This window comes from Musca autumnalis, unplaced genomic scaffold, assembly GCF_047663935.1.
Source record: "Musca autumnalis isolate F117 unplaced genomic scaffold, ASM4766393v1 scaffold_4, whole genome shotgun sequence".
In the NCBI taxonomy this organism is placed as follows: domain Eukaryota; kingdom Metazoa; phylum Arthropoda; class Insecta; order Diptera; family Muscidae; genus Musca; species Musca autumnalis.
This window is the reverse complement of record NW_027411977.1, coordinates 167656869-167678257: the sequence shown is the minus strand read 5'-3', so window position 1 is coordinate 167678257 and position 21389 is coordinate 167656869. Positions and strand designations below refer to the sequence as shown.

At 35.1% G+C, this 21389-nt stretch overlaps 1 protein-coding gene across 4 annotated transcripts in view; it reads right to left on the bottom strand.

The window, feature by feature from the left end:
• The window catches only part of SMC5 (structural maintenance of chromosomes 5), a 246856-nt gene that overhangs the window by 187373 nt on the left and 38094 nt on the right, over positions 1–21389 (bottom strand). For 3 of the 4 annotated variants that reach the window (XM_073984809.1, XM_073984807.1, XM_073984810.1), the window contains one exon: positions 417–515. The exons of the other annotated variant lie outside the window; for it this stretch is intronic. In XM_073984809.1, the coding sequence (XP_073840910.1) occupies positions 417–515 (99 nt within the window). The remainder of the gene's footprint in view (positions 1–416; positions 516–21389) is intronic. 4 annotated transcript variants of the gene reach the window in all.

Sequence of the window (21389 nt, the reverse complement as noted above, 5' to 3'; positions counted from 1 at the left end):
GTCTCCGAGTGGAGTGGCTGCCAGAACGGCAGTTGCGCATCCTAAACCTAACCTAAACTAGTTTACGCTTTACTTTACTTTGCTGACGGCTGAATTATAACTCAACTCACCCACCTACTACACTCCCTCATTTATTCTCGCTCGCTGATGCATGTTCTAGTGTGAGAAAGTACATCAAAACCAATAACAAAATAAATATGGAAGACAGTGAATAAAATTCTACACATTAGTTGTTGTAAATTTTATTCAAATAAGGTAAATGCTTAATAAAAATTCACGCAACAATCAGATTTTAATCCACCAGTTACTTTCGTAACAATATTTATGAATCTTATCACACCGTCGTTAATTGATTTTTCATTCGTTGTGATTTTTTTGGTAGTACATATTAATTATAATTATAAAAACATACTTACTTCAAATTTAGATTTTTCCTCGTTAATTTGGGTTTTCAATATTTCGATTTTTCTAATAATCTGATTTTTTCTATCATCCGCAATCTTCAAATTTCTTTCCTAAAATAAAAATATAAATTATTTAACAATCTATATGTATGTTCCAGAACTGCAAGAATCAGCTAATTTTTACAGTTTTTTCGATATTATAAAGGAAAAAATGTTATCACAATAAAAATTAGTAGCTTCATTTCATTTCATTTATTCATCAATTGTAATATAAAAAAGCCAACATGGCCAATAACTTATATTATCTTACTACAATATCCAAACACCAAGAACTTAGAAGTAAATAATTAAAATTAAATATATATATAAATACATAAATAAAATATATACATAAATACTATGCATACTATGATTAATAACTATCAAAGGAATTCATTGAAATACAAATATAAATAGACTCCCTATTCATAGCCACTAACCACTGCACTTCACTTAACAAATGTTAAGAAAAGTGGAGGGGAGATGAGCAAGGGACGTCCCTACACAATAAATGCTATGTTTCACTCAATCACTAGAGTGAACATAGAAGGTCTACAGGAACCACATCCATAAAAAAGTCCAAAAAAACAAACAATATAAATATGGCTCCCCAGCCACAAAAATCACAAGTATATATGTATACCCTGTAACTAGTGACTAGTAAACAAACATTAATCTACATTAATCTATTAGAGAGATGCTCAAAACACCTTCTCTTAAAAACAAAGGTGGAGAAAGCAAAATTACGTAGGTCAAGAGGTAACCGATTCCAAAATCTTGCAACCCTAACAACAAAAGAATGCTCTCCTATCCACGACGAAAATATAGGAAATGACAATTGAGGATTCCTAAAGTATCGATTAAACACAAACTTATTAAAGAGGGGAGAGTTGACGTCCTTCATTATCCTATAGTGGCATAAAAGAAGGCGATATTCAACATACTTGTCAAAGGACAAGCCCAGGAATTTAACAACAAATTGCGAAACATGGTCACCACGTCGCAAACCAAACACATATCGCACAATAGAATTAACAATCTTATGAACACGCAGCATTTGAGAAGAACTAGCTCCAGAAACAACCTCCAAACAGTAGTTTACATGAGACATCAACAACGACATAGCAACTTTCCGCCTAACATTAAGGGGTAAATATACTTGGAGACTATAAAGCCTCCTAAGCTGAAAAAATTTAATGCTTCTTGCAGGTTCTGGAGCAGACATTATGTTAGCTATTTTAAATTGTAAACATAAAAATGAAACAAAACTTTGAAAATAAATTCAAGGAAAATAAAACATATGTATCATGGTGTAATAATATAAGGTGTAAGTGACAATCATACGGCTTTGAACTTTTTTTATAAACTGAATTGTCAGAATATATTAGGATCTACCCCGAATATTCCAAAATTTAATAAATATATGTCCAATCTGTTCTATTCAGTGCCGCACAATAAATATATGAAATGTAGAATGTATCACATTATGTATAGAGTAATTTCGATGACAATTAGAATTAAATTTTAAACCTTTTTATTATTACTTGTAAATATTTCTGAACTATTTTGGAAAGACCCTAGTATTCAAACGTTGCCGTTCACATCCGCATCTTCACCCACATCCAAGCTTCGGTGAGATGCAATAGATGTCAGGAGTGGGTGCATCTAAGAGGTTGCTCTGGACTTGTCCACGTGACGGACTACGACAGGGACTATGTTGCTGATTTGCTGCGTGAACACAGTCCCCAGTGAGTCGTCGGATTACGAAACTCCCTCGTCGTCTGACTACGAAACTCCCCCGCAGTCCCCTCGACAACAAGCACACGCGCAGCCTCTAACACCAGCCGTTGTTGACCCAATCCCAGAGAATGCATCCTTTTTGCAATTTAATTGCAATGGACTCCGAGGTAAGATCGAGGAAATAGTAGATTTCATGAGTCGGAAGAATATCAAGGTCGCTGCGGTGCAAGAAACCAAGCTCAACAACAACTGTAGCTTACAACATTGTGATGGTTACAATGTCCTAAGGAAAGATCGCACCAGAAGTGGAGGTGGGGGATTAGCTTTCCTATTGCACCGGTCTGTCCAATACAGACCTATCTCGCTTGAGCCTGTTTTTAATGACCCGTACATGGAATGTATGGGGGTAACAGTCAGGTGTGGAACTGCCGAGATAGAGTTGCTGAACGTATACATCCCGACGAGAAATAGCTGTATCTCAGATTACGTGCCTAACGTTAGCCCGCTTTTGGAAGTTCATAATCGTCTGGTCCTGGGGGACTTTAATGCGCATCATGAGATGTGGCATTCGGCCCTCGGAAACGACCAGACAGGTACAGCGCTGGCTGAGCAGATTGACAGCTCTACGTTTTGCACGGTCAATGAGGACGCCCCTACCAGAATTAGAGGAGAGTGTCACAGCTCGCCAGACATAACCATCGTGTCACCTGGTCTGACAAATGACGTTACCTGGCAACCCGTCATTTGCCTTGGATCAGACCATCTCCCCATAATTGTCTCCATTAGCAGACCACCCGATTTCATTACCTCTGAACGCCCTCATTGTTCCCGAAGTCTGGAAAATGGGCAGGGTGGTCCCACTACGGAAGGATGCCAGCAAAAGTGAATCGTACAGGCCGATTTCGCTTTTGTCGCCCGTACCAAAGACCATTGAGGCCTTAGTCCTCCCCAGTATCAGAAATAGCTATCTAGTTGCCGATCATCAGTCTGGATTCCGTAAGCAGCACAGCACGACAACTGCTCTGCACGCCATTACCACACATATTTGTCAAGGACTCAACCAGAGACGGCCGTGCGATAGAACAGTGATGGTGGCGCTTGAATTATCAAAAGCCTTTGATACAGTCAGGCACTCCACGCTGTTTGAGGACATTGAGCAGACAACCCTCCGACCAAGCTTGAAACGTTGGATAGTCAATTATATGTGTAGACGCCAGTCGTACGTGGAATTCAGGAACAAGAAGTCCAAACCCCGTAGAATGAAACAGGGAGTTCCCCAAGGTGGGGTGTTATCTCCGGAACTGTTTAACCTCTACCTCTCCTGTATTCCGCCCCTCCAGACGGCATCGAGATCGTAACGTATGCGGATGATTGCACGATCCTGGCGTCGGGTACCTATCCTGATGACATCTGTGAGAGACTGAACAACTATTTAACCGATCTTACCACCTTTTTCCATTCGAGGAATATGCAGATTTCCGCCGCAAAATCAACAGCCACTCTGTTCACCACATGGACAGCGCAGTTTGGAAGAGAATTGAATGTCGTGGTCGACGGTAGCAGAATTCCGACCACAAACTGCCCCAAAATTTTAGGGGTCACATTCGACACTACTTTCAGGTCGTGCGCGCACGCCACAGCTATCTGCGACAAACTGAAGAGTAGGAACAAGGTCCTCAAGTCCCTAGCCGGCAGCACTTGGGGTGCAGATAAAGAAACCTTGTTGACCACATATAACGCGATAGGTCGGTCTGTGGTAAGCTATGCGGCGCCAGTCTGGGGGGTTACTCTGTATTGCGATGCGTTTGCGTTTGGTATTTTGTTAGCGCAAGATATTTGCGTTAACACACGATTTTGACATATGCTTTTGTATTACAGGTTGCGGCGGTGCCATAAAGGAAAAAAGGAACAAAAATAATGGCGAAAGGAGATACTAAAACGTATTAGAGACGCATTTAATTTCCTTACGCATCGCATTTTTCTAACGCATCGCAATAGAGAGTAACCCCCCTGGTCCTCGAGATTATGTGATACGAATTGGAAAAAGATTCAAACTTGCCAGAATGCCGCCCTGAGAACAGCAACAGGGTGCCTCCTCAAATCTTCAGTGGACCATCTACATGAGGAGGCAAAGATTCTTCCAGTAAAGCAACACAATGAGATGCTTTCGTTGCAGTACCTGCTTGGGTGTTACCGTGTTAGCCATCCCAATCATCATCTTGTGGGTAGGCCCGTCACATACAGGCAGATCAGGAAGGATATCCATGCTCTAGAGGAGAGAACCCCTAGATCAACAAGCGTATCAAGCAGGTTTAAATAGTATTCACACGGATGCAGTTGCCAAGGCCTTAAGCAGTTATAGTGTGAATAAGTTCTCCAAATACATCCCCCATCTATTGCAGCTGATGAGCGTCAGCTGCCACGACAAACTAGAGTAGTTTTGGCTCAACTACGCTCGGGATATTGCAGTCGCCTAAATTCTTATTGGGCGGAAATCGACCGCGCCGTGCAAGACATCTGCCCAGTATGTGACATGGGCCCGCACGACACAAAACAGCTTTTCAACTGCCCAGCCAACCCTACTCATCTAACTCCAGTGGATCTGTGGTTACATCCCATCGAAGCAGCCACTTTCCTGGAACTGGAGATAGACCCAGAGCCAGATTGAACAAAAGAACGAACATACAAACATAATAACAAAAACAACATTCTGATTGGAAATTTATCTACACTGATGCTTCCAAAACATTATCCACATCATCGTATGCAGTAGTTGATTCATATGGAAACGTATTATCCACAAAAACTCTCATGGACATTACATCCATATTTACAGCTGAAGCCGCTGGTATCATTGAAGCCATCAACATAGCACTATCATCGAAACAAAAGACTATCATTTTTTCTGACAGCCTGTCCGTGCTGAAAGCTGTTTTAAACGTCTCTAATACAAATTGGGTCTCCGTGAATAAAATTCGAGACTTATTAACAGATAAACATAACATACAACTCTTTTGGATACCAGGTCAGGTCGGCATCACAGGAAATGTACACGCTGACACAGCCGCAAAGTATGCATGTACAGCACCTTTAGTGTGTGAAGACATCGTCGAAAAAATAGATTTGAAAACTCATATAGAAACTGAACTTAGATCTATATCGAAGCACAACAACATGCTCTTCAATCATTTTCATTATAGCAACATCAATCCCAATCGCATTAGCCCTAATTATCCTACCAACGTAGAAAAAAGAAAAATACGAATGTTCTCCAGACTTCGTATGGGCCACACTATTGCCACACATCAACACCTTATTAACAAAAACATCGACAACAAATGCCCAAAATACGGTAATATCAACTCCATTGAACATATGCTGCAATCGTGCAACGCATTCGCAAATCTTCACCATATATTCCTCAATAATAAAGGATTAGAAATTCTTAAGTCTCCAACTTCTGTTAACATTAATGCTGTATATAACTTTATAGCAAATTCTCGCTTCATTATATAACAAAATTATTCTCTAATTTGTAATTAGTATTATTATAAAAGCGCTAGCTGATGGCCTTAGTAGCCAATGCTACCTTCTTTTATTAACTTTGTATTTACTACTAGTTAATGTAATAAATAAATAAATAAATAATAACAAACACTGTTACAACAACAACAACGACCAATTATTACACCATGATATGTATATATAAAATATATTAACATTGCAATTGAAAAATATGTTGTATTGCTTCAAAAGAAACAATTTAAATCCCGATTTAAATTTAAATTATTAATGGGTTGAAAATATTTATGTATATAAAACAATTTCTGAAAAAAGACAACTTAAAAAAATCACACATAACATGTTGGGTACTTGATTAAAAATATACGTTGCTGTAAAATGTAGAGAACTACTCAGGGACGCGTATAAGTATGAGTTGTTGTTGTAAAAGTATTTTATTTTTTGCTTCATCTGGCTCCGGCTCCATCTCCAGTTCTAGGAATGTGGCTACTTCGATGGGATGTAACCACAGCTCTACTGGAGTCAGTTGAGTAGGTTTGGCACTATCTCGAGCGTAGTTGAGCCAAAACTACTATGGTTTGTACATATACACTGAAGTAGCAGCCCTGGTCGGAACTCGGGAGTTGTGTGGTTCTCGGTGAATACAGAGATTTTATTAGGGCCCAAAGCTTTGGATGTTATAGCGTTCCTGATGACATTCGCAACATCATCCATTGTAAATTGTGGTGGTTCATCCTCGGCAGGAATGGACGTAATACTCTTCTCTTCGCCATGTCACTCACGCGGTGCACGACAAACTGTCGATTAAAATAACTTGCGCAACTCTTTGGATCAGTCAGCGTAACGTCGCCAAACGTGACTGAGACCCTATTTCCTTCTTTCCAGATTTCGAGAGTGACTTAACCATTGCCCACAATTCACTTATTCCGACTCCAATGTGCCAACTCTTCAAATGATTTAAGCAATTGTTCCGCTTATGCTCACCGTATAACCTGCTAATTTCTAGTGTCAGCTCCCTGACTCTGACACATGTTCGTATAAATATGGGGTGTGTTTAGTGTTCCGAATTTATCGTCGTTTTGACAATTTTTTTTTTGCCAAAATTGAAAAATGACAATTTTTATGGTCTAAAATGATGATTTTTCACATATGCCAAAGTTGCATGAAATAATAGATGATAACTATATTTTGACCAACATTTACGAAATACTTTAAGGAAAACACTGTTGCAGACTCCATTTTACATTTAGGTATATATATGGGATACAGGAATATTTATGGTTTTTTGAAAAACTGACATATTTCCTTTCGGATTATTAATGGATGAAAATCTTTCTTGAAAAGTTTTCGATATAAAATGAGAATTGTATATAACTCGCTTTGAAAAAATGTATGAGTCCAGCTTTCTTACCGTATAACCTGTTAATTTCTAGTGTCAGCTCCCTGACTCTGGGGTCACACATGTTCCTTTAAATATATGTTGTGTTCAGTGTTTCCGAATTTGGCGAATTATCGTCATTTTGACAATTTTTTTGCCAAAATTGAAAAATGACGATTTTTATGGTCTAAAATGATGATTTTTCAAATATGCCAAAATTGCATGAAATAAGAAATCATGTATAATATATTTTGACCAACATTTACGAAATACTTTAAGGAAAACACTGTTGCAGACTCCTTTTTACATTTAGGTATATATCTGGGATACAGGAATATTTATGGTTTTTGAAAAGCTGACATATTTCCTTTTGGATTATTAATGGATGAAAATCTTCCTTGAAAAGTTTTCGATATAAAATAGGAATTGTATATATCTCGCTGTGAAAAAATGTATCAGTCCAGCTTTCTTCCGAGGTGGTTTCATATCCCCGGGGTGAAATGAGGTGGATTTTTAGCCGGTATGCGTGGAGTCCGGCATAAGGCGACTGTGTCGTCATGAGCTAAATACAGAGGTCCCGCAAACGTGGAACATGTTTGCCAAAAAAGCCCTTCAAATCGCCATACAAGAGAGCAGAAAGAGTAAATGGGAGGAGATAAGAAATGACATAAAATCTTGGTGGCCAAATCCCAATAGAAGAAATGGATGACGAAACAATGGGAAATATCGTGAGCACATTGTTCCCAACATACCCAATCCAAACAGAAGACCAAATTGACGAGTCCCTAACCACTCCACCAATCTTCAATATAGATGACCTGAAAACGGCAGCTAGCAAATTAAAAAATAATAAGGCTCCTGGAACTGACGGAGTCCCAGCGGAAGTTCTCAAAGAGATAGCTGATGCACGTCCAAACATATTACTGGTCATGTATAATTATTGCATATTGGAGGGAATATTTCCAAAACCGTGGAAAGACCAAAACCTCATATGTTATGTCCCTACATTTATATCCAGCAAAATGTTTGTAGCCAAAGAAGTAGTTGAATCATGAGTGCAAGTGATTTCGGACTACATCTTTTTACGTGAAAGAAGTCATGATTTTTACAAGGGCATGGTGCAGTGAGGATACTGTCTAATTTGCTTCTTAAGCACACATTTTGCATTAGTTCTTTGTAGTGCATAAATATACATTCCATGGAAAGTATTTTGAATTGATTTTTCGATTCATTTAAAAATTGGTTCGCAAGCGAGGATATGGGAGAAGTTAACATCTATAAAGCGAGGATTTTTCACTGATTTGAGACCTCAGGGCCATTTGGAAAAAATATTTAAAAGAGTTGTGGTAACATTTAATTAATATTTTTGGTCTGTTTCTCCATTTATTTATTTATTTATTTATTTATTTATTTCTTTATTTATTTCTTTATTTATTTATTTATTTATTTATTTATTTATTTATTTATTTATTTATTTATTTATTTATTTATTTATTTATTTATTTATTTATTTATTTATTTATTTATTTATTTATTTATTTATTTATTTATTTATTTATTTATTTATTTATTTATTTATTTATTTATTTATTTATTTATTTATTTATTTATTTATTTATTTATTTATTTATTTATTTATTTATTTATTTATTTATTTATTTATTTATTTATTTATTTATTTATTTATTTATTTATTTATTTATTTATTTATTTATTTATTTATTTATTTATTTATTTATTTATTTATTTATTTATTTATTTATTTATTTATTTATTTATTTATTTATTTATTTATTTATTTATTTATTTATTTATTTATTTATTTATTTATTTATTTATTTATTTATTTATTTATTTATTTATTTATTTATTTATTTATTTATATTTATTTATTTATTTATTTATATTTATTTATTTATTTATTTATTTATTTATTTATTTATTTATTTATTTATTTATTTATTTATTTATTTATTTATTTATTTATTTATTTATTTATTTATTAACAATGTAGTAAATACATAGTTAGTAAAGCAAGATTTAGCATTGGCTACTGTGGCCATCAGCTAGAGCTTGTAATAGTTAAAAGTTACGATATAATTAGTTTAGATTATAAATTTGGATTTTGATATGAAATTATAAATTGCTTCAATGTTGGCAGGTGTTGGAGATTCCAGGATATCCAGTCCTCGGTTGTTAAGATATGGGAAATTATTATATGTGTTCTTTTACTATCTGATGGATTTGAAAACGCAAAATAAACCGATTTGGAGGCATTAAAAATATAATTTTTACATTGAAAGTTAATGCCAAGAAGCTCCTCCTTGAAATTCAATCATCACTTTCAACTTTAAGTTGAGCGGAACGCTCTAAATCTGTTCGGTAAATCCAAAATATAACAAAAGAAGACTTGTAATAATGGGGGTATGTGTGGTGATGATGCGAAAGTTGGTTGCAATTCTGTAAGATGTGCTCTACTGTACAGATACGTCCGCACTTCGGGCAAGTATTGTTAATGTCCTTGTTAATAAGATGTTGATGCGTGGATATTGTATGTCCCATACGTAGTCTGGAGAATAATCTTATCTTCTTTTTGTCCACATATGTGGGATAAATGGGCTTGATACATTTAGGATTGACATGATTGTAATGGTTATGTCTAAATAGAGCTAATTTGTTTGCTCTAATATCGAGGAGCTCAGTTTTAATATGAGTTCTCAAATCAATTTTCTCTGTAATTGTGTCATACACTAGAGGCGCTGTACATGCATTCTTAGCCGCTTCATCCGCGTAACCATTTCCTTTAATGCCAACATGCCCAGGCGTCCAATATAATTTAATGTTGTTATTTTCAGATAATGCATCTCTAATTGTGTTAACTGAAGTCCATTTAATATTTGATAGATGAGAAACTGCTTTTATTACTGATAAACTATCAGAACAAATAACTGTATTACTTTTTGTTGATGTTGCGAAGTTGATGGCTTCAATTATCCCTGCAGCCTCAGCTGTGAAGATGGATGCAAAGTCTACGAGTTTTTTGGTCTTTAAAACGTTGCCTTCAGCATCAACTACGGCATATGATGATACTGTGTTTGTTTTCGATGCGTCAGTGTATAGGAACTGCCAATCAGAATTTTGAGAAGAAAAATTAAGAAAATGATGACAGTATGTTTCATTTTGAGTTGTACACTTGCCTAGAGTACTGAGGGATATGTCGCAAGCTTTGTCTGAAAAACACCAAGTGGGACTTTTTATTTTGTTAGAAGACAGTTTATCTTTATTTATAACAGATTTATAGACTCTTGGTATCTGTCTTCGAGAGAGGGTAACCCAGATTCTATAAGCAATGTAGTTATGGGTGTCGTTCTGTACGCGTACAAATTTGCTCTGATGCTGTCATGGTATACAGATTTTATTTGTTTTAGTGTTGAATTGGGGCTATTGCCGAATAAATACAAACCGTAGTCAATTTTACTTAAAACCAATGTCTTTACTAAGTATGTCAGAGTATTTACGTGGACAAAACTTTTTGATGAAAGGTATTTGATGATGTTAGACCTCGGTATTAGGTCTTTCTTCAATTTTAGGATGTGTTCATTCCACCGATAATTTTTATACCCTACACCACTATGTGGGGAGGGTATTATAAGTTGGTTTTGGCCAAAAAGTTTGTAACGCATCGAAATAATGGTCGTAGACCCATACTTATATATACCAAAATGAATGTCTCGACGAGCTGAATCGATCTGGCTATGTGTGTCCGTCCGTCTGTCCATCTAAACCTTGTAATCACGCTACAGGTCGCAATTTTGATCGGATCGTCACCAAAATTTGGGTGTTGATGAGGGTCCCGGAGGGGAAGAAGCCTATTGATTTTGGTGATGGTCGGATAATATTCAGGGGTCGGAATGGGCAAAAAACTTATTTGGGGAAAAAGTCAACGTTTTATTTCAAAGCAAATATCTCCGTATCTATAAGGGGTATATCAAAGGCAAAACCTGCTAATGAAAGCAGAAAATATCACCTTTACAACGATGTATAGTAGGTTGTCGTAGGTGGTCAAACAACGAAGATATCGCAATAGTCGCTAATATAACCCCACTTTTTATTTATTCGATTTTAATTCTAATGACGAATAACACAGCTTCCGTTGGGGACTTTCCAAAAACAAAGTCTGGCTATAAAAGTAGAAAATCTTGTCTTTACAATGATGCAAAGTAGGTTAGCGTAGGTCGGTATCACAATAGTCGGTAATACATCCCATTTTTCCACTTTTAAAGAAATCACTCTACAGGTCGTAATTTTAATCGAATCGTCACCAAATTTTGGTTGTTGATGGGGGCTCCGGAGGGGAAGAAGCCTATTTATTTTGGTGATGGTCGGATAATATTTAGGGGTCGGAATAGGCAAAAAACTTATTTGGAGAAAAAGTCAACGTTTTATTTCAAAGCAAAACCTGCTAACGAAAGTAGAAAATATCGCCTTTGCAACGATGTCGGAGGTGGTCAAACAACGAAGATATCGCAATAGCCGCTAATAGAACACAACTTTTCATTTTTGCGATTTTAATAATAATGACGAATATGACAGCTTTGGTTGGGGACCTTCCAAAAACAAAGTCTGACGATGAAAGTAGAAAATCCCATCTTTACAATGATGTAAAGCATGTTGGCGTATGTGGCCAAATAACGGAGATATCGCATTTTTTTTTTTTTTTTTTTGAATATAAGAACTACGGCCGATATATACCTCGACTATAATAAGGCAAACTGGTCTCGTTACAAACGTTTCATAAACGAGCATCTATCCACTCCTGATGATTATGTTTTATGTGGAAATATAAGTCAAATTGACTCTAATATTGCAACATTTACGGACACCATAAAAACTGCAATTGATTACAGTGTACCCAAACTTGAATAAAGTATACACAATAAGATGATACCAAACTTTATTAAAGTTTTAATTCAACATAGAAACGTATACAAAAGAAATTTTAAAAGATTCAGAGATGTTGGCGATAGAGTTGCTATGAACCGTTTAAATAAAAAAATAAATCAAGAATTAATAACTTTTAGAAACAAGTCCTGGAATAGAATGCTTTCAGAATTACATCCATCCTCAAAACCCCTATGGAAAGTCTCCAAAATGTTAAGGAGGAAAACGAAAAATATTCCAACGTTGTCCTATAACAACAGCTGTTATTACTCCCAAGAGGACAAATGCGATATAATTGCAAAACATTTTCACAATAACCATAACCTGACCAATAACCTTAGTGACGCTGCAACAATATCTGACGTCAACTCAAAATTTTTTGAAATTAATCAACATAATACCAGCATTGAAAATGAGTTCCTTGTAAATTTGATGCAAGTGGAGGTCATATTAAAAAAATTGAAAACCAAAAAATCCCCTGGCATTGATAATATAAACAATCAATGTTTAAAAAACTTACCTAAGAAGGGGAAACAATACCTTAAATTCATTATAAACTCATGTCTCAAGTTTTCATACTTTCCTCTTGCTTGGAAATGTTCCAAAACCATACCATTGCTAAAGCCTAACAAACCACCTGACCATCCAGCGTCTTATAGGCCAATAAGTTTGTTATCATCCTTAAGTAAAGTTTTGGAAACAATCATTAAAGATAAAATATTGCATTTCATTGAAGTACATAATGTTCTCCCTCCCCAACAATTCGGGTTTAGAAAAGAACATAATACAGCACACCCAGTTTACAAAATTAAAAATATGGTAACGGAAAATTTTAATTCCGGAAAATCTACCGGAATGGTCCTGTTGGATATTAAAGCTGCATTTGATTCCGTTTGGCATGATGGCCTTATTTATAAATTGAGCAAACTAAATTTTCCATTATCTCTCATCAAAATGATTCAAAGCTTTTTGAAAGAAAGATCCTTTAAAGTTTTTATTGGATCAACTTCATCAAACGAAATGAGTATTAACGCCGGATGCCCTCAAGGATCATGTTTATCTCCAATATTATACAACATCTTTACTTCTGATATTCCAACATTTAGTTGCTGCACAACCTCTATATTTGCTGATGATACTGCTATTCTTTGTGCTGATACATATTCAATAAACATTATTGAAAAATTGGAGACAGCATTATCAGTTCTAAATTCATATTTCCTTAAATGGAAAATACTTTTAAATCAAGAAAAAACTGATGCCATCTACTTCTCCAGGAAGCGTAAGGAAGCGTTTCTTGCCAAATAGGCCAATTCTCTTCAAAAACTTTAATATTGAATGGAAGGAAAATGTTAAATATCTTGGAGTTCTACTTGACAGAAGATTGAACTTTAAATGTCATATTCCATACATCGTGGACAAAATAAATAAGATCACCAGAATTATGTACCCGCTTATCAACAGGAAATCCGAACTCAGTTTGCAGAACAAAATGATCATATTCAAATCGATTTTCCAACCCATAATGTTTTACTGTGTTCCAGTATGGTCTTCTTCAGCCAAATGTCACATAAAAAAACTACAAGTTTCGCAGAACAAACTCCTCAAAATGATTTTCAACCTTCCTTGGTTGTATTCAACAAACAGATTACACTCATTAACGGGGATTGTCATGGTACAGGATCGGATAAATATCCTGACAAGCAATTTTAAAGAAAGATGTCAAACATCACAATACCGCCACATCAATGACCTAATGTCATAGTACTTTTAGAACCCCGACACAAACTAAATTAAATTCATTGGGTTTTTATTTGCATTTTCCCAAAACACCATAATCAAATTCAAATCACTTAAATATTATTTCTAAATTATTAATAATGTAGTAGAACAGAAATTTTTATATTTCTAAACTCTTGTTTTCCAAATGTTAAATGTAATTAATATTGTATATTATACGCAATAAACTGAAATTGAAATTGAAAGCTTCAGTTTATTTATTTAGACGCAGGTGTGGGTTGGATTCTTCCACAAGTAAAATATCGATTTTAACGCCATTCATCATTTTTCAGTGACAGCCACTGAATTGAAAGCGTCAGTTTATTTACTTAGACACAGGTGTAATTTGGCTTCTTCCACAAGCAAAATATCGATTTTACGCCAAATACACCGATTTTCATCCGAACTTAGAATGTTGCACCACGCAATGTCCGCATAAATATGATAAACATTGAAATAACCCGCACCAAAAAAGAATTTGAGTGATTCTATGAAACTCGTCGAAGGGAGTAGAATAGTTTGGGATTAAATGGCAACAATGGGTGATGAATTTTTGCTTTTATAAAAGCAAACAATATAGGTGGTCAAACAACGAAGATATCGCAATAGTCGCTAATATAACCCCACTTTTTATTTATTCGATTTTAATTCTAATGACGAATAACACAGCTTCCGTTGGGGACTTTCCAAAAACAAAGTCTGGCTATAAAAGTAGAAAATCTTGTCTTTACAATGATGCAAAGTAGGTTAGCGTAGGTCGGTATCACAATAGTCGGTAATACATCCCATTTTTCCACTTTTAAAGAAATCACTCTACAGGTCGTAATTTTAATCGAATCGTCACCAAATTTTGGTTGTTGATGGGGGCTCCGGAGGGGAAGAAGCCTATTTATTTTGGTGATGGTCGGATAATATTTAGGGGTCGGAATAGGCAAATAACTTATTTGGAGAAAAAGTCAACGTTTTATTTCAAAGCGAATATCTCCGCTTCTATAAGGGGTATATCAAAAGCAAAACCTGCTAACGAAAGTAGAAAATATCGCCTTTGCAACGATGTCGGAGGTGGTCAAACAACGAAGATATCGCAATAGCCGCTAATAGAACACAACTTTTCATTTTTGCGATTTTAATAATAATGACGAATATGACAGCTTTGGTTGGGGACCTTCCAAAAACAAAGTCTGACGATGAAAGTAGAAAATCCCATCTTTACAATGATGTAAAGCATGTTGGCGTATGTGGCCAAATAACGGAGATATCGCAATTTTTTTTTTTTTTTTAATATAAGAACTACGGCCGATATATACCTCGACTATAATAAGGCAAACTGGTCTCGTTACAAACGTTTCATAAACGAGCATCTATCCACTCCTGATGATTATGTTTTATGTGGAAATATAAGTCAAATTGACTCTAATATTGCAACATTTACGGACACCATAAAAACTGCAATTGATTACAGTGTACCCAAACTTGAAAAAAGTATACACAATAAGATGATACCAAACTTTATTAAAGTTTTAATTCAACATAGAAACGTATACAAAAGAAATTTTAAAAGATTCAGAGATGTTGGCGATAGAGTTGCTATGAACCGTTTAAATAAAAAAATAAATCAAGAATTAATAACTTTTAGAAACAAGTCCTGGAATAGAATGCTTTCAGAATTACATCCATCCTCAAAACCCCTATGGAAAGTCTCCAAAATGTTAAGGAGGAAAACGAAAAATATTCCAACGTTGTCCTATAACAACAGCTGTTATTACTCCCAAGAGGACAAATGCGATATAATTGCAAAACATTTTCACAATAACCATAACCTGACCAATAACCTTAGTGACGCTGCAACAATATCTGACGTCAACTCAAAAATTTTTGAAATTAATCAACATAATACCAGCATTGAAAATGAGTTCCTTGTAAATTTGATGCAAGTGGAGGTCATATTAAAAAAATTGAAAACCAAAAAATCCCCTGGCATTGATAATATAAACAATCAATGTTTAAAAAACTTACCTAAGAAGGGGAAACAATACCTTAAATTCATTATAAACTCATGTCTCAAGTTTTCATACTTTCCTCTTGCTTGGAAATGTTCCAAAACCATACCATTGCTAAAGCCTAACAAACCACCTGACCATCCAGCGTCTTATAGGCCAATAAGTTTGTTATCATCCTTAAGTAAAGTTTTGGAAACAATCATTAAAGATAAAATATTGCATTTCATTGAAGTACATAATGTTCTCCCTCCCCAACAATTCGGGTTTAGAAAAGAACATAATACAGCACACCCAGTTTACAAAATTAAAAATATGGTAACGGAAAATTTTAATTCCGGAAAATCTACCGGAATGGTCCTGTTGGATATTAAAGCTGCATTTGATTCCGTTTGGCATGATGGCCTTATTTATAAATTGAGCAAACTAAATTTTCCATTATCTCTCATCAAAATGATTCAAAGCTTTTTGAAAGAAAGATCCTTTAAAGTTTTTATTGGATCAACTTCATCAAACGAAATGAGTATTAACGCCGGATGCCCTCAAGGATCATGTTTATCTCCAATATTATACAACATCTTTACTTCTGATATTCCAACATTTAGTTGCTGCACAACCTCTATATTTGCTGATGATACTGCTATTCTTTGTGCTGATACATATTCAATAAACATTATTGAAAAATTGGAGACAGCATTATCAGTTCTAAATTCATATTTCCTTAAATGGAAAATACTTTTAAATCAAGAAAAAACTGATGCCATCTACTTCTCCAGGAAGCGTAAGGCATGTTTCTTGCCAAATAGGCCAATTCTCTTCAAAAACTTTAATATTGAATGGAAGGAAAATGTTAAATATCTTGGAGTTCTACTTGACAGAAGATTGAACTTTAAATGTCATATTCCATACATCGTGGACAAAATAAATAAGATCACCAGAATTATGTACCCGCTTATCAACAGGAAATCCGAACTCAGTTTGCAGAACAAAATGATCATATTCAAATCGATTTTCCAACCCATAATGTTTTACTGTGTTCCAGTATGGTCTTCTTCATCCAAATGTCACATAAAAAAACTACAAGTTTCGCAGAACAAACTCCTCAAAATGATTTTCAACCTTCCTTGGTTGTATTCAACAAACAGATTACACTCATTAACGGGGATTGTCATGGTACAGGATCGGATAAATATCCTGACAAGCAATTTTAAAGAAAGATGTCAAACATCACAATACCGCCACATCAATGACCTAATGTCATAGTACTTTTAGAACCCCGACACAAACTATTATTCATTGGGTTTTTATTTGCATTTTCCCAAAACACCATAATCAAATTCAAATCACTTAAATATTATTTCTAAATTATTAATAACTAGCAGACCCCGGTCCGCGTTGCTGGCCCGTCGTAATGAGTTTTAATGACAACTTTTTATCGACTTTATGTTTGACAATTCAAAAATAGGTATTTTCTACCTCACTTCTTCGTTCCATTGTCAAACCGAGAAGGATTTTTTGTCTGTAGCCTTTCTTTTCTCTTACGGACTTTGTCGGATTTTTTCGCCAATTTATGATTTTTAGGATTTATTATCGTCCATGTCCCTGTCTTTATCCTAAAGCGATCTAATTATAAAAGTTAAAAAAATGGTTAAATCGAATTCTCCCGCTTATTGAGACTTATATGTTTTAGCTTTTCATGGCTGATGGACCGTTGATCCTCACCATCCAAGTAAATTTGTAAATATATAGTTTTTCTTGATCGGGGGCGCAACCACCGTTGTCTCGAAAACTAATTTGCAACCCGATGCACTCATAAGTTTAGCAAATATAGTGATTATAAAATAATAGGCCCCGAAATTCTACAAATATATAGCATTTTGGACCACGGGACATTCCTGAACATTTTCTGAATATTAGGTTCAGTAGTTTTGGAAAAATAATGTTTTGAAAAGAGTGGGCGTGATCATCAGTTTTCAAGATATAACATATTAAAAAAAAAAGTAGGCCTGGTCCGGTATTTTGGCTCCAAATATATACCTAGGGTGCACACAACTTCATTGCCTACCAAAATGTATGCTGAAACCGATATAATCATACGTTTGGCTTATATGTATAGCGTTTAAGAGAAAGGCATGGGGAAGGTACCCCACCTCTTCCGAAATTCATAAAATATACATAACAACGGCAAATATTGAGCTTTTGTCGCAAATTTTGTGGAAATCCCTTCAGTTATGACATATTAAAAAAAAAAACAGGCGTGGTCGGGCCTATAGGCCCTAATGAAGTACCTAGATTGTAGATTAATCCGTAAATTTTTAATCCGATACATACATAAATTTTGCAAATATAAGGTTTTTTAAAAATATCGCATAGGGGAGGTACCCCGCTCCCTCTGGAATTCAATAAAATATGTAACCTGCTTTCGGTAGGCGTGGTAAACTTTTCTTTTCAAAAAACCTAAGTTTGGTTATGACTGCATTTGATTTTTATTCATAAAGGTAAGGCGTTTTTTTAAATATGCCCCCTTCAAAATTCAAGAAAATATGCCCGTACATTCCCTGACATTTTCAGGAAAATCGGTTCAGTAGTTTTGTAGATGTAACATATTTTAAAAAGTGGGTTTGGTCAAGTCATTAGATTCTAAAAAAGTAGGTAAGGTCTTCCGAAATAGATACATTCGTAATTATTGTAAATATAACTTTTTTTAGAAAAGTAGGGTATAGGGGAAGTACCCCGCCCCTTCCAAATTCAACTGCATTTGTAGCCTATTTTAGCGGGGGCCATCCTTGTACATTTCCTGACAATTTCAGGAAAATCGGTTCAGTAGTTCTTGTAGAAATGATAAAAATTGAAAATTGAAAAAAGTGGTCGTAAATTTTCTTTGCATAAAAACCCAAATGGCGCACATTTTACAGAAAAAATATCGAAATCGGTCCAGCCGTTCTCAACTGATGCCATGACCAATGAACGACATTTGATTTTTATTTTTAAAGATTTAAAAGTTTAGACAAATCGCGATTTCCTTGAAAATCCCTACAGTAGTTTTGTAGATATAACCTAATTAGAAAGTGAGCGTGGTCGGATCTTAAGTCCCAAACTAAGTACGTAAGGTTGGAGACACAATCGCCATTGACTCGCAAATAAATTCCGAAACCGATACATTCGTATTTGTTGCAAATATTGCATTTTTACAAAAATAGGGAATAGGGGAGGTACCCGCCCGATCCGAAAGTCCAAGAATGTGTAGCCTATTTTTATCGGGGACTAACCCTGTATGTTCGCTGAAAGTTTCAGGAAAATCGATTCAGTAGTTTCGTAGATATAACATATTTAAAAAACTGGACGTTGTCCAGTCTTAATGCCACAAATAAGCACGTAAGGTCGGAGATACAATCGCCATTGACTCGGAATCGCCATTGACTTCAAAGCGATACATTTGTAATTGTTGCAAATATTGCATTTTTACAAAAATAGGGCATAGGGGAGGTACCCCGCCCGATCCGAAATTCAACCAAATATGTAGCCTATTTCAACCGGGGGCCATCACTCTACGTTCCCTGAAAATTTCAGGAAAATCTGTTGAGTAGTTTCGTAGATATAACATATTTATAAAAGGGGGCGGAAAAGTGGGCGTGGCCAATTTTTCTTTGCATAAAAACCTAAACTGGACTATGACTAACATTTCCACAAAAAATTATCCAAATCGCTCCAGCCGTTTTCAACTGATTCAATTACCAACAAACGACAATTGAGTTTTATATATAAAGATGTAGTAGAACAGAAATTTTTATATTTCTAAACTCTTGTTTTCCAAATGTTAAATGTAATTAATATTGTATATTATACGCAATAAACTGAAATTGAAATTGAAAGCTTCAGTTTATTTATTTAGACGCAGGTGTGGGTTGGATTCTTCCACAAGTAAAATATCGATTTTAACGCCATTCATAATTTTTCAGTGACAGCCACTGAATTGAAAGCGTCAGTTTATTTACTTAGACACAGGTGTAATTTGGCTTCTTCCACAAGCAAAATATCGATTTTACGCCAAATACACCGATTTTCATCCGAACTTAGAATGTTGCACCACGCAATGTCCGCATAAATATGATAAACATTGAAATAACCCGCACCAAAAAAGAATTTGAGTGATTCTATGAAACTCGTCGAAGGGAGTAGAATAGTTTGGGATTAAATGGCAACAATGGGTGATGAATTTTTGCTTTTATAAAAGCAAACATGGACACGACGTTGTCAAAAATGTTTCTATGCCCTGATTTTGATTACTAAAATGATACAAAACACCAACAATATGTTAGTTACTACTAGATTATTACTTTAAATGCTGAATTTTAAAATACCCATTTTTTGTTTTCCGGCAAAATATTAGTATAACGATACTGTAAACGGAATATGAGTATCTTAAAGACAACTTTTCAGCCCATAATTTTTTTCGTAGGTGGTCAAACAACGAAGATATAGCAATAGTCGCTAATATAACCCCACTTTTTATTTATTCGATTTTAATTCTAATGACGAATAACACAGCTTCCGTTGGGGACTTTCCAAAAACAAAGTCTGGCTATAAAAGTAGAAAATCTTGTCTTTACAATGATGCAAAGTAGGTTAGCGTAGGTCGGTATCACAATAGTCGGTAATACATCCCATTTTTCCACTTTTAAAGAAATCACTCTACAGGTCGTAATTTTAATCGAATCGTCACCAAATTTTGGTTGTTGATGGGGGCTCCGGAGGGGAAGAAGCCTATTTATTTTGGTGAAGGTCGGATAATATTTAGGGGTCGGAATAGGCAAAAAACTTATTTGGAGAAAAAGTCAACGTTTTATTTCAAAGCGAATATCTCCGCTTCTATAAGGGGTATATCAAAAGCAAAACCTGCTAACGAAAGTAGAAAATATCGCCTTTGCAACGATGTCGGAGGTGGTCAAACAACGAAGATATCGCAATAGCCGCTAATAGAACACAACTTTTCATTTTTGCGATTTTAATAATAATGACGAATATGACAGCTTTGGTTGGGGACCTTCCAAAAACAAAGTCTGACGATGAAAGTAGAAAATCCCATCTTTACAATGATGTAAAGCATGTTGGCGTATGTGGCCAAATAACGGAGATATCGCAATTTTTTTTTTTTTTTTTTTTTGAATATAAGAACTACGGCCGATATATACCTCGACTATAATAAGGCAAACTGGTCTCGTTACAAACGTTTCATAAACGAGCATCTATCCACTCCTGATGATTATGTTTTATGTGGAAATATAAGTCAAATTGACTCTAATATTGCAACATTTACGGACACCATAAAAACTGCAATTGATTACAGTGTACCCAAACTTGAAAAAAGTATACACAATAAGATGATACCAAACTTTATTAAAGTTTTAATTCAACATAGAAACGTATACAAAAGAAATTTTAAAAGATTCAGAGATGTTGGCGATAGAGTTGCTATGAACCGTTTAAATAAAAAAATAAATCAAGAATTAATAACTTTTAGAAACAAGTCCTGGAATAGAATGCTTTCAGAATTACATCCATCCTCAAAACCCCTATGGAAAGTCTCCA